Source organism: Leptonotus elevatus, chromosome 15, assembly GCF_054856555.1.
Source record: "Leptonotus elevatus isolate MCC_2025b chromosome 15, RoL_Lele_1.0, whole genome shotgun sequence".
NCBI classification, from domain to species: domain Eukaryota; kingdom Metazoa; phylum Chordata; class Actinopteri; order Syngnathiformes; family Syngnathidae; genus Leptonotus; species Leptonotus elevatus.
The window spans coordinates 277785-290000 of NC_141253.1; the positions used below are offsets into that span (position 1 = coordinate 277785).

Genomic DNA, 12216 nt, shown 5'->3' on the forward strand with positions numbered 1-12216 from the left:
GTATATATGTATATATACACATATATATATATACATATAGGCAGAGACAAACAGTGCTTAAGTCAATTTGTTTTACGATATATAGTCCGAAAAGCAACAAGCCCAAGGTCCATTTCTGTCAACTCCAGAAACATGCATATTGTCAATGCGTATATTGAGAAGCTGTTGTATGAAAAACCCTTCCCCATAAATGTTAGGATATGTTTATATTTGTCCTTTTCTCCTTCGTATAACTCATTCGATTTGTTTACTTCCTGACTTCGCATCCAATTGTTGCAGCCGGAAGTACCCCCAACCCACGACAGACCATTTTTTCACGTTTGATAAGAAAGTCAAAACATAGATGAAGTCTATTGGACATTCCACAAACAAGAAAGCAAGTCAAACGTTATATTTATGTGAGCTTTATAGTATATTTTTGAAGAAGTTTCTTTGCCACATCGGCCAATCAGCTCGAAGCATTGTACAGATGGTCCCGCCTTTCCCGAGCAAATTCCCGCGCAGCAGTCCCAGATCGATATTGCGGAGAAATCACAAAATCAATCTGGCTATTGCCATTGTTGATGTCGCTGAAAGGTCAATCGAGTTGCATTCACGATCCAGTATCTAAAAGTTAGCACATATTTGGTGAACTTTTTTTTGCGGCCGAAGAAGTTTAGCCCCCCCAGACTTACCTCAATTGTGACGTCATATTTGGGACACACTTGCCTCCTTGAATTTCCTGCCAGGAGCAAAATGTGAATATTGAACAAAATGTGACACCAATAAGTCAGAAATGCTACACGCACGTTTCATTGGTTGGATTGTGATGATAACTTTTCTCTTATCACCGTATATAAAGGCTCTCTTCTAAAGGTATATCGGCAAGTGCTACTCAAAGAGGGGTCTGTATCATGATATCAGAAGCACAGACAAACAAAATGAAAGTGCAGCAGAAGAACAATTGGCTGGAAAATGTTCTACAAGTCAGCATTCAGTTGGCAATATCAAGGCACTATAGATAATAGTATGGTTGGTTGCTTCTTTGAGAGCTCCATCCAACGATTCACGGATGAAACACGCACTGATGACAGTGTTTACAGACAAAAATAAAAATAAACAAAATAACACAAGTTGTCACTCACGGCGGCAACGTAAGATGGCTGCCCTGTGGCGTGTGGGAGGACGTTCAGGCCGAAGCGATCAAACGCGGAGCGACTCAACGTCTCTCAGACAGATAGTGCGCACGCGCGTCCGAGCCGCTCCTCCTTTGGTCTGCTTGCAGTGCGCGCTCCCCGCCGCAAACACCAGGAAGTCATCGATTCAATCGGGCGCCGGACCCCCGCGGGCCCCCTCGGACTCCGGCTGACCTCCGGCCCAGCCCGGCCCGGCCCGCCTCGCCTCGCCAGTCGGCGGCGTCAAAGTGCGGCGAGACGCGCGGACGCACGGCTAGCGCGGCTAGCTTCTCGGCTAGCTCCTCAGCTAGCCTGGGCGCCCGCTCCGGAGACATCTTGATTTGTTTGGGCGCAAAATGTCGGCCAAAGAGCACAAAATGTCCACCACGGAACGGCCCGTCAAAGGTAACCGCCGCACTTTTCCTCCTTCGACGATTTTTCGTGTAGCCTAGCTGCTAGCTGGGCTCTACGCCCATTTTACGCGCACTGTGATGACGTCACCGACATCGGCTGACACGCCTTGTATCGATACAGTCGCTCAAATTGAGTGGATAATCGCGGGGGGGTCGTTTTCTTGTTATGTGATGATCTACTTAGCAGGTGAAGTTTGAACGTGATCACCTGATAAGTTGGACTTCAGTATTCGGCCAAACTTAAATCAAACAATTCCTTCCCGACTCCATTTTCCTTTTCAATCTTTGTAAACACTTGTGGTTGTTTTTAAGTCGGCGGCCGATATATTTATCATCTGCATCGACAAGCCACAAAAGCGCAACTGGAAGGAATTGCTTTGCTTTCTTATGCTCAGTCTAATTATGCAAGCTATTTGCCAGGAAATTGGATTGACATTTTGCTTTGGGGGCGGGTCCAAAATGCAAATAAGGCAGCGATTTGGAAAAGAACAGCGTGAAAAAGCAGCAGATTGCAGTCTTACAAACAAAAAGGCAAATATGGCGGAGGTCCAAATAAGCAATCGCAGCTTCATGTAAAGTGGGCGGCGACTGAATGTCAGGTTTGTGGAGATATTTTCTCTTTTTCAGTTTGACCTGTGAAATGTTGCGCAACGCAAATGTGACCAATGGACACGTTGCTGAACTCGTACGTCGAATCGCGTGACACGACATGTTATAAACGTGTTATAACAAACCTGATGTGCTAATGAACTCCATTTGGACTGGAAACCAAATTTTGGTTTGACAAAACACGCCACGGGTCAGACTGACGTGCGCTCGTGTGTGCGCGCGCGCAGCGGTGCCGTACCCCCCGGGCACGCGTCTGTCGGTGTCGGAGCTGTACGTGGACGGACGTCCCAGCGTGGACGTGCTGAAGGCGCACCTGCTGAAGGAAGGCCGGCTGGAGGAGGAGGCGGCCCTGCGCATCATCAACGATGGCGCCGCCATCTTGCGACAGGAGAAGTGCATGCTGGACGTGGACGCGCCCGTCACAGGTACGCGCTTCTTCTTTGTCGTGTTTATAGTCAGGCACGCTGAAATCAATCCAATCATCCGAATGCGTGCGTGCGTGCGCGCGTGCGTGCTTAGTGTGCGGCGACGTGCACGGCCAGTTCTTCGACCTGATGAAGCTTTTCGAGGTGGGCGGCTCCCCCGGCAGCACCCGCTACCTGTTCCTGGGCGACTACGTGGACAGGGGCTACTTCAGCATGGAGGTGAGCGCTTGCTTGGCGCGCGCGCACTTCCTGTCACATGACGGCGGGTTGTGCTCTCTCGCCAGTGCGTGTTGTTCCTGTGGACTCTGAAGATTCGACATCCCGACACGCTCTTCCTGCTGCGAGGCAACCACGAGTGTCGGCACCTCACCGAGTACTTCACCTTTAAGCAGGAGTGTGAGTCCAACGTCGTCATCATCATCATCGTCATCATCATCATCATCGTCTTCATCGCATGCGTTTTCTTGTCTTTTCACTTTTTTGTGCCAGATGTTTTTGTAAAAAGTGCGCTTGGCAGGATTTGTCCGTAGTTTTTCTCTGCACATTTCAAACATCTGGATTGCATTGTAAAGTTATGGAAGGAGTTTGTGTGTGCGTGACGCAGGCAAGATGAAGTACTCGGATCGCGTGTACGAGGCGTGCATGGACGCTTTTGACTGCCTCCCTCTGGCGGCGCTGCTCAACCAGCAGTTTTTGTGCGTCCACGGGGGCCTGAGTCCCGAGATCAGCAGCCTGGACGACATCCGCAAGGTCGGCGGCGCGCGTGACCCCGAGCCCGCCCGCCCCCGAGCCCGCCCGCTCGCCACAACGCGCTCGCCCTAACGCGTCTTTGTGCGCAGCTGGAGCGCTTCAAGGAGCCGCCGGCCTTCGGGCCCATGTGCGACCTGCTGTGGTCCGACCCCGGCGAGGACTACGGCGCCGAGAAGAACCAGGACCACTTCAGCCACAACAGCGTCAGGGGCTGCTCCTACTTCTACAGGTAACGACGCTGATGGCGGCGTGGCGGGGGGGCGGAGCCTCATTTCTTCTCATGGTTTGCGTGCAGCTACGCCGCCGTCTGCGACTTCCTGATCAACAACAACCTGCTGTCAATCATACGAGCGCACGAGGCGCAGGATGCCGGGTAAGCGCGCGCGCGCGCACACGCCAGGCGACACGCACACGCGTGTGCTCATATGTTACCGCGTGTCTTTCAGTTACCGCATGTACAGGAAGACGCAGACGACGGGCTTCCCGTCCCTCATCACCATCTTCTCTGCTCCAAACTACTTGGACGTGTACAACAACAAAGGTAACGCCGGCTAACGAGCTAACGAGCACAAAGTCGCTGGAATTGGATGTCAAGTACTAAAAAGCGGGAGAAATTTCATGTGGAATACTTTTCGATCCCAAATGTTCAAAAACATTTTTTTATATATTCAGGGATCGTTGACTAAAACGAGACGAATAAAAATGGCCGAAATAAAAACACATTGAGATCAAAACTAAAAAGCGCGACTGAAACGGAGACTACATTTAAAAATGGCGGATACAATTAACACGAGCGCCGTTTGTCCACTAGATGGAGCTCTGCCTCCATTCAAGCCTTCCATTGGACTTTTTTTTTAGATTCACTTTGCTTTAGTTTATAAGATGGAAGTAATGCACCCCCAAAAATGTTTTGTCTGTCGGTCCCCATGTTGATGATGATGACGATGATGATGATGAAGAGCGCGTGTGTGTGTGTGTGTCAGCGGCGGTGTTGAAGTACGAGAACAACGTGATGAACATCCGCCAGTTCAACTGCTCGCCGCATCCTTATTGGCTGCCCAACTTCATGGACGTCTTCACGTGGTCGCTGCCCTTCGTGGGAGAAAAAGGTCAGATCGCGTCGGCGCATAACACGTGCGGCGTCGCGGATCAGGTCGTGTCAGCTCACCTTTGCGCTTGTCTCCGCCCCCCCGACGTCCGCGTGGTTTCCGCAGTGACGGAGATGCTGGTCAACGTGTTAAACATCTGCTCCGACGACGAGCTCATGACGGACGCCGACGAAGCGGGAGAAGGTGACGTTGGCAAGTCGCCGTGACCTCTGAACCGCGTTCGCCCGTAAAACTAAGAGCGCGACCGCTTCCTGTTGCAGGCGGCGTCCCCGCCGTCCGGAAGGAAGTCATCAGGAACAAGATCCGCGCCATCGGGAAGATGGCGCGCGTCTTCTCCGTGCTCAGGTTAGTCTGCCGGAAAAAAGGATGGCGGGCGAGCTCGCACCCGATTGGCCTCCTTAACGAGCGTGTGCGTGTGCGCAGAGAGGAGAACGAAAGCGTGCTGCAGCTGAAAGGGTTAACGCCGTCTGGAACGCTGCCGCTTGGCGTGTTGTCGGGAGGACGGCGCACGCTGCGGAGCGGTGAGAGTTAGCATAACACGCTAATAGCATTTTGCCGCGTCTGACCTTTGACTTGTTTTTCTCGCCGCAGCCGCGGAGGAGGCGGAGGGAGCTCGAGGTAAGCGCGTCGCTAATTTCCAAATTGCCGGCAGACGGCGAAAGCTGGCAAATTTGCCGCCATTGGCGGTGGCCACGGTTGCCTGACGTGGGCGCGTCTCCCTCCCGGCAGGCGGCGACGACGACGACTTCAAGCCGCCGCACAGGATCCAAAGTTTTGAGGAGGCGCGAGGCCTGGACCGCATCAACGAGAGGATGCCGCCCAGACGAGACGGCCCCGCTCCGGGCGGCGACAACGGCACGGACGATGCCTAGCCCCTCCCCCTGCCTGCCTTCCTGGCCCCTCCCCCTCTGCCATCCACACTCGGACGCCTCGGGTGGACTTTAGTTTTGCTTGCACGAGCCCACGCCATGCGGGGGCGGGGCTTACATCCTCAATAAACAAGGCAAAAAAAGTTTTTGTGTTGACGTTTATTAAGGTGATGACATCACCTTGACCTGATGACATCACAGCTTGGCCATGCGGCCCATCATCTTCTCCAGCTTGATGGCGAGCGTCATGTCGCCTTTGATGCGAAGCTTCCCCGACATGAACGCCAACGTCGGCTTCAGCTTGCCTGCGCGCACGTGGGAGCATGTTACCATGGAGACGGATCAACGCGCAAGCGGGCTGACCTGGCAACCCGTTGCTATAGAAACTGCCATGAGCGCCGTACGCGTGACCGTCTGGTTCAAACGGGTTCAAACAGCGCGCGCGAACGCCACGAGCCGTTGCCGCGGAAACCAGGTCGGTTCGGTTTACGGCCCGCGAATGCCGCCGCGCGATTGGCAGCAGAAGCCGACGGTACGGTAACAAAACCTGCCGGGGGCGGTCCGTCGTCGGATGGCGCGAGTCACTGGTTGCCACGGAAACGCTCACCTGCAAACATTTTGCTGAAGTCGCCCGAGTCCATGGTCATGACCACGTCGGGATTGGCGTCCGGCTGGCCCCGCCCCGCGCCGCCGGTGCCGTTCTTCAAGTCCAGGAACCAAACGCCGGCGTGTTCTCCTGCCGGGAGAGAGAACGCGGGTGAGGGACACGCCCCCCCTTTTTGCGCGGGCGTCGGCGTCCGACCTCCAGCTCACCCGAGAGGTCAAACTGGTAGAGCGCCTTGGTGGACTTGACCAGTTCCTCGCTGAGGACGCCTCGGATCACCTCAAAGGTGCTCTCGACGGGGCCGCCGGGAGACGACGAGGGCGGCGGCTTGAAGGCGGGCGTGGCCCCTAGCAAGGAAAGACGGCGTCAGGCTGCCGATCGCGTCCCTTTTTTCTAAAGCGCTTTACCGTGCTGCTCCATCTGCTGGGCCAGCGCCTCGGGGGCTTGGTCCAGGAAGAAGTCGGGCAGAAGCGGGTGACCTGCGGACCAATCAGAGCGCAGCGTGAGACGGGAGCGCGCCAGTGCGCATGGGCGAGCGCCGGGTGTCACCTGGCTGGACGGCGTACTGATCCATGTCGCGCACGCCCTCCTCCCTCACGACGTCCTCGTCCACCAGGAAGTGACCCGTGAAGGTTTTTGGCCGCGAGAGGATGGCGTAGGCGGCGTCCGCCATGATGTCCGCCGTACGACACTGCTTGCCCACGCCCTCGCCGCCCAGCATGTCCATGGCCGCCGTCTGGATGGCTACGAGCACACGGCGCCCGTTAGCGTGGGAGCGCTTAGCGCGTTAGCATTGGACGCACGTCACTCACCGGTTCTCGGCCAAAGGGCGTTGACGGCGATTTGACCTCTGAACTCCTCGGCCATCCCCAGGACGCACATGGACATGCCGTACTTGGCCATGGTGTACGCTGAAGGCGACAGGTGACGTCGTCAGGCGGCGCGTGAGGCTGTCGCTATGGTTACGTGTGACATTTGTAACATTTGTCGCCTGCGCGCCAAGGTGACTTGAGTGGCAGGTGCCGGCTGCCGTAGTCGGTTGCTATGGTTACCGTGTGATGTTTGGCCTCTTGGTTACACTGTTACTGAAGTTGCTGTGATTCACCCGCGTTTGTGTCGTGATTGCTTTCTATGCCAACTTGTGCTTCGCTGCCACGGTTGCCATGGTTACCCTTTTCGTTGTCTCAATGCTTGTGTGCGCTGCCATGGTTACCAGTTACGTGTCAGTTACCACGCGCACCCGGTTGCTACCGTGTGCGCGGTCGCTACGGTGACGCGCGGTGGCCGCCGGGGGTACTTGCGGTGCGCGGGTTGCCATGGTTACTTACCGGTGTGGTTCTTGAACCAGACGGGATTGAGGTTGAGAGGCGGCGACAAGTTGAGGATGTGTGGAGACGAACTCTTGAGCAGGTGCGGAATCACCATCTTGGACCTGCGACACACGCGCGCACGTTCCGTGTTACGCGCGTGTGCGAACGTGCGGTGACGAGCTTTCGGATCGGATGAAATCATGACAACTAAAATGGATTTTGGTCAACAAAATCAAATGAAAGCGAGTGTTTGGAAAACAATAACTAAATGAAAGAAATTAAATTTCTTACTCATCCCAACCGCCGTCGCTTTTCACCAAAACGCACTCGCGTAACAAAACGACCGCGAGTGCGGGCAGGCAAGAAGGCGTCCATGTTGTTTGTCGCTGTCAAAGTTCACGCGGCCGCTCTGAATTTGGATTTTGTGCTCAAACGCTTTGACATTGCGTAACAATTGAAAGCTCTCAGTTTGTCGGACAAAAGTGACCACATGGGTCACAATTGGGGGCGGAGCTGGAGAACTCGCCACCGCTTATCAATTGTTGCCCACTCGGCATCCATTGCAACATTTGCGCTGCTTCTCACGCTTGAACTTGCCCTCTTGTGATTGGACGTTGTTAATATTTGTGTTGACCTTTGACACACTTTTGGGATGAAATTAATTTGACATCATTGTAAAAATGTCGGGGCTTTTTTGGTCGGCGCAGCCGTCTGCTGAAAAAAGGAAGTGACATCATCTGGTGGCGGCCAATTAAAAAAAAAGTGATGTCACTCCTCGCCGTGTTTGTTGTTGGCGCTCGATGAAAAGAAAGATGGCTAATCGTCAAACGGATCAAAAAAACGTCGTCAAGCAAAATCAAAGCAAATCTCAAGCGATGATGTCGAGAAATCCAAACGTGTTGGAACGCCGGCGCGTGCGTGCGTGCGTGCGTGCGTGCGTGCGTGCGGCTTCGTACGTCATGTATGTTCCTCTCAGGTTGATTCCCAGCATGAGGTCCACCTTCTTCATGGGCGTTTCCAAGGTTCCCGTCAGGTTGATGGCGCTGGCGTTGTTCACCAAGATGTCGATGCCTGATCAAGATGAGGAAGATGATGAAGATTTGGCCATTTTGTGAAAATCGGTGCAGCCAATGAACGCCAATCTCAACCTCCGAACTTGTCGATGGCTTTCTGAACGGCGTCCTCCACTTGTTTCTCATCCCGGATGTCGACCACGCACGCCAACGCTTTCCCACCGAGATTCTCCACTGGAAGAGCAAAAAACAAAGGTCACATAACCGCTGGTTAGCACGTTAGCACGTTAGCACGCACCCTCCTGCGCGGCGCTGTAGATGGTTCCGGGCAGCTTGGGGTGAGGTTGCGCCGTCTTGGCGGCGATGACCACGTTGGCGCCGTCTCTGGCGGCTTTCAGGGCGATGGCCTTGCCGATGCCGCGACTGGCGCCCGTGATGAAGAGCGTGCGGCCCGCCAACTTCCTGAAAACAACAAGGAGGAGTTTCTATCATCCCCCGCGGCAAACGCCGCCGACTGGTACGCCAGAACACGCGTGGCCCTCCAAAGCAACCGAAATGAAAGTCCTTCCTGCTCTTTAGGCTCAGCTCGGTGCTTCTCAATTTCTTTTGGTTACGCCCCCTGCAGGAGGAAAGCAAATACGTTGTGCCCGCCACCAAAATAGCATCTCCACCATGACTATCAATAAAGTCACCTCTGCAGAGGATTTACGACACTTGCTGACAATGTGAGGGCCGCTGCCACCTACCGGAGTGAATGTGCAATTACACTTTCATCGAGCAAAAATATATCTGACTTGCATTGTGAGCAATGACGTGTTGACTTCTTGGTCCAATCTTACGCCACATTTTTGCCGTCGACAGAAAACAACGGATTCAAAGCAACGCAAGATGGCTGCCAGCGGCTTCACTTCTCACTCCGGCGACTAAGCAGCATTGTTAGTCCGTCAGTACGTGCCTGACACTGGCCGGTGACCAGTCCACGACTGGTCTGTGTGCGCCCCGCAATTAGCGAGCGACCAGTTCGTTGTTGGGCCGCAGGTGCGGGCGACCAGTCCCGGGTGGACGTGCCATGTCGCTCACCTGCAGCCGACGAGGACAAACCGAATGCTAGCCTAATGCTAACCAATAACTCGTGGCTAACGTTTAGCAGAAGCACAAAAATCTCACGAAAGAAAGCATCGAGATTTGAATTTCCTCCGCAATGAGACGCGTCGCTTGACATTTGAGTGATGATTTGCTTTTCCATATTCATTTTTTGACCATTTCACATGAAAGAGGCCGTTTGCGAACTCACCCGCTGTTTGCAAGCATGACCTTTCAGGAGAAAACGACGACGGCGACACTAAGAAAAACAAAACCAAGAAAATAAGGACACTTGAGTTTTCGTCCACCTTTCACCCACTTAAGGCAACCGGAAGTTCCTTCCGCCGGTCGGAGTTCGCTTCCGGTACACTCCTCGGTCAAACTGAAAGGAGAAAAAAACAAAAAACAATTTCGTGTTTCGATTGACTTTTATTAATCCGCCTCACATTTGTAACGTTCGGGGTTCGAATCCCGGCTGCTGCCGTCCGTCCACCCTTTCTTCTTATTTTTTAGGCCCTAAAATAGTCGCGGAGCATTTTGGGAAACGTAGTACTGTCGTGAGTAAAAGAAGGCTGGCGACACAATGGGAAAAAAACAAAAACATTTCTGCTGCCGTCTTTCCAAAAACATGTTAGCACGAACTGCGCATGTCAACTTCACAAAATAATTCAAATTGTCAGCATAGGTACGTTGCCCAAATAGACAAACAGAAAAGAAATATCTTGAATTGGAATTATGACGAGGCAGAATCACAATGCATATTTCTCAAACCGGAGTTCCAGATATCAACGATCCCGTTTCAGATATATTCCTAATGGATGAGTTGATATTGGCGGCAGAAGTGCATATCTGGAATGACGAATCCCATCCACATGGCCAACGTGACGTCATTTGTCCCAGCGAAATGACGATGCAGTTATTTGGAATTTCATTTTGCCAATGACAGATATCTCGCAATGACGTTTGTTCAAAGTTGCCTTTGAAATGATCAGCGAAGACTCGCCGTACACGGCTGCCATCTTGTGGCCATATTGGAAACGTTTCAAGACGAGGACGTTTTCTTTCCTTTTTTTAAGACAACAAATATGAAGCTGCCCTTAATCATTTGAAAATGTTCAATCTCTTGATATTTATGTATTTATCTATCTATGGAAGATATTGAAATAGAAAGTAATAAAGCCAGGAAGAAGAAAACAAAACAAAAACAATTCTTCCTACTCCTGACCATTAATATGCGTTCTCTTCTTTTAAATCTTTGTAACTTTCTATTACAATATTTTCTCTGGCTTCTTTATATGTGCAATAAACAAACCATATTCAAAAACAAACAATCGAGAACATGTCACACACACAGAGGCAGCGAGCGTCCATTTCAAAGTTCAAATTGTATTGTTCTTGTGTGAATAAAATGCTGCACTCTGATTGGTCGATCAGCGGACACACGAATCAACAGCGTCTGATTGGACGACAGCCTCACAGGTTCGTCCGACATCACAAGCGACGTCATCAAGCTAAATCCCGGCGGCTACATTCATCGCTAATGCTATGCTAAGACCTAATACTAAAGTGAAGGTGGGACCGGGTGCATTGGGAAATTGGGTCAATGGCGTCCAAGCAGCATTCCGGAAGTGCGTTTGGAGAAGCGGAACATGTTCCCATCCCGTTCATTGGCCAACGCAGCCTGTTGTCAACCACGGATGTCCAAAAGTTTGCGTTACAGAAGAAGGAAGGATTATTTGGCTTCCATTTATTTGGGCCTGAACTCAATTATTAGACGACACCTCGTTGTCACAGACCGGTGACTTGAGCTCGGCCATTTTTTTCCCCTCCTGGCTCGCCATCTTCTCATCTGACTGCACGGTCCCAGTTTGGACACCCCCAGGGCCGGACTGGCCACGCGGTGTCTTATGGGGCCGACGCGGCGCTATTGGATGCCGAGTCTCCTCCCACATTTTAGGGGGCGCAGACAAGTCATCAATTGACAACATAGAGTGCAAACGGAAGCGACCGCTTGAGATTCTTTGCGCGAGCCCGGACATCCCCGATTGTGGTCCTGGAGGGTTCGAATCCTGCAGGTTTTGCCATGTTGACGCAGCCGATCGACGGAATGGGCCCGTCAGCCCGACAACCGTCAGCAAGCATCCCGAAAGTCCTGGCAAGCCTCCAGCGGCTCGTCATCTGACTCTTTTTATGGCCACCATCTTGTTTTGGGCCACTCTTGGACCCGACGCCACCTTTGAAAAACCTTCGCAAAAGGCCCGGGGGAAGCCGTGCGTGCTCAGAGGCCATTTCCCAACGCACCCGCTCTTGCGGGAAAAATCTCTCTCGCTCTCTCATGAACACAAACGCACACAAACGCACACGCACGCACACGCACGCACACAAACGCACGCACGCACGCACACCTGTTAGTTGACATGAAATGCAACGACATAACACTGAGACAGGAAGAAGACATTTTGTCACGTGCACGCTCATAACACTGTTTGACCGTCGTCACGGTCGGAATATTTCAGTGACAGGAGAAAAAGATGGCCGCCAGCGCCGTCCTCCGCTTTGGTCTCACGTTTGCGCAGAAAGCGAGAGAGGCGGCGTCCGTCGTCACGCTGCTTCGTCGCCGACGTTAGCACCAAAATGAGCATAAATAGTCCGGAAAATGACACGGCAGTCTCTGCGGCGGCGATGGCGGCGGCGATGGCGGCGACTACACGTCCAGGATCTCCTCGGCAGTGCCGCCGCATCGGAGCCGGTAGCGGCCGGTGCGCCAGCTGATGGTGGGATCCCAAAGCGCAGACAGGAAGATCTGCACCGCCATGGACTCGCGGATGAACCACGCCACCGCGAAGTCCAGCTTGGAGAACGTCGGCCGCCCGCCCT

At 53.0% G+C, this 12216-nt stretch overlaps 3 protein-coding genes across 4 annotated transcripts in view; 1 reads left to right on the forward strand and 2 right to left on the reverse strand.

The window, feature by feature from the left end:
• Positions 1-409: 409 nt before the first annotated feature.
• hsdl2 (hydroxysteroid dehydrogenase like 2) lies at positions 410-9712 on the reverse strand. 2 transcript variants are annotated; one of them, XM_086096828.1, is made up of 12 exons: positions 9551-9712; positions 8555-8718; positions 8392-8490; positions 8200-8314; positions 7262-7365; positions 6746-6844; positions 6483-6677; positions 6341-6412; positions 6143-6280; positions 5937-6065; positions 675-721; positions 410-606 (listed from the first exon to the last, which is right to left on the reverse strand). In XM_086096828.1, exons 1-12 carry the CDS (start codon positions 9565-9567, stop codon positions 532-534), a joined length of 1254 nt encoding a protein of 417 aa, XP_085952954.1. In that variant the 5' UTR covers positions 9568-9712; the 3' UTR covers positions 410-531. The 2 variants fall into 2 exon arrangements, with proteins under 2 accessions (XP_085952954.1, XP_085952955.1); XM_086096829.1 differs by lacking the exons at positions 410-606; positions 675-721 and adding an exon at positions 5470-5634.
• ppp3ccb (protein phosphatase 3, catalytic subunit, gamma isozyme, b) lies at positions 1206-5477 on the forward strand. The gene is made up of 14 exons (XM_086096826.1): positions 1206-1559; positions 2404-2601; positions 2696-2820; positions 2886-2997; positions 3206-3351; positions 3441-3580; positions 3647-3724; positions 3798-3892; positions 4335-4460; positions 4566-4643; positions 4721-4805; positions 4884-4981; positions 5052-5078; positions 5190-5477. Exons 1-14 carry the CDS (start codon positions 1511-1513, stop codon positions 5330-5332), a joined length of 1500 nt encoding a protein of 499 aa, XP_085952952.1. The 5' UTR covers positions 1206-1510; the 3' UTR covers positions 5333-5477.
• A 993-nt stretch (positions 9713-10705) lies between the features above and the next one.
• ugcg (UDP-glucose ceramide glucosyltransferase) overlaps positions 10706-12216 on the reverse strand; it is an 8831-nt gene continuing 7320 nt past the window's right edge. Inside the window, exon 10 of the mRNA XM_086096830.1 lies at positions 10706-12214. Within this exon, the coding sequence (XP_085952956.1) occupies positions 12044-12214 (171 nt within the window). The 3' untranslated portion in view covers positions 10706-12043. The remainder of the gene's footprint in view (positions 12215-12216) is intronic.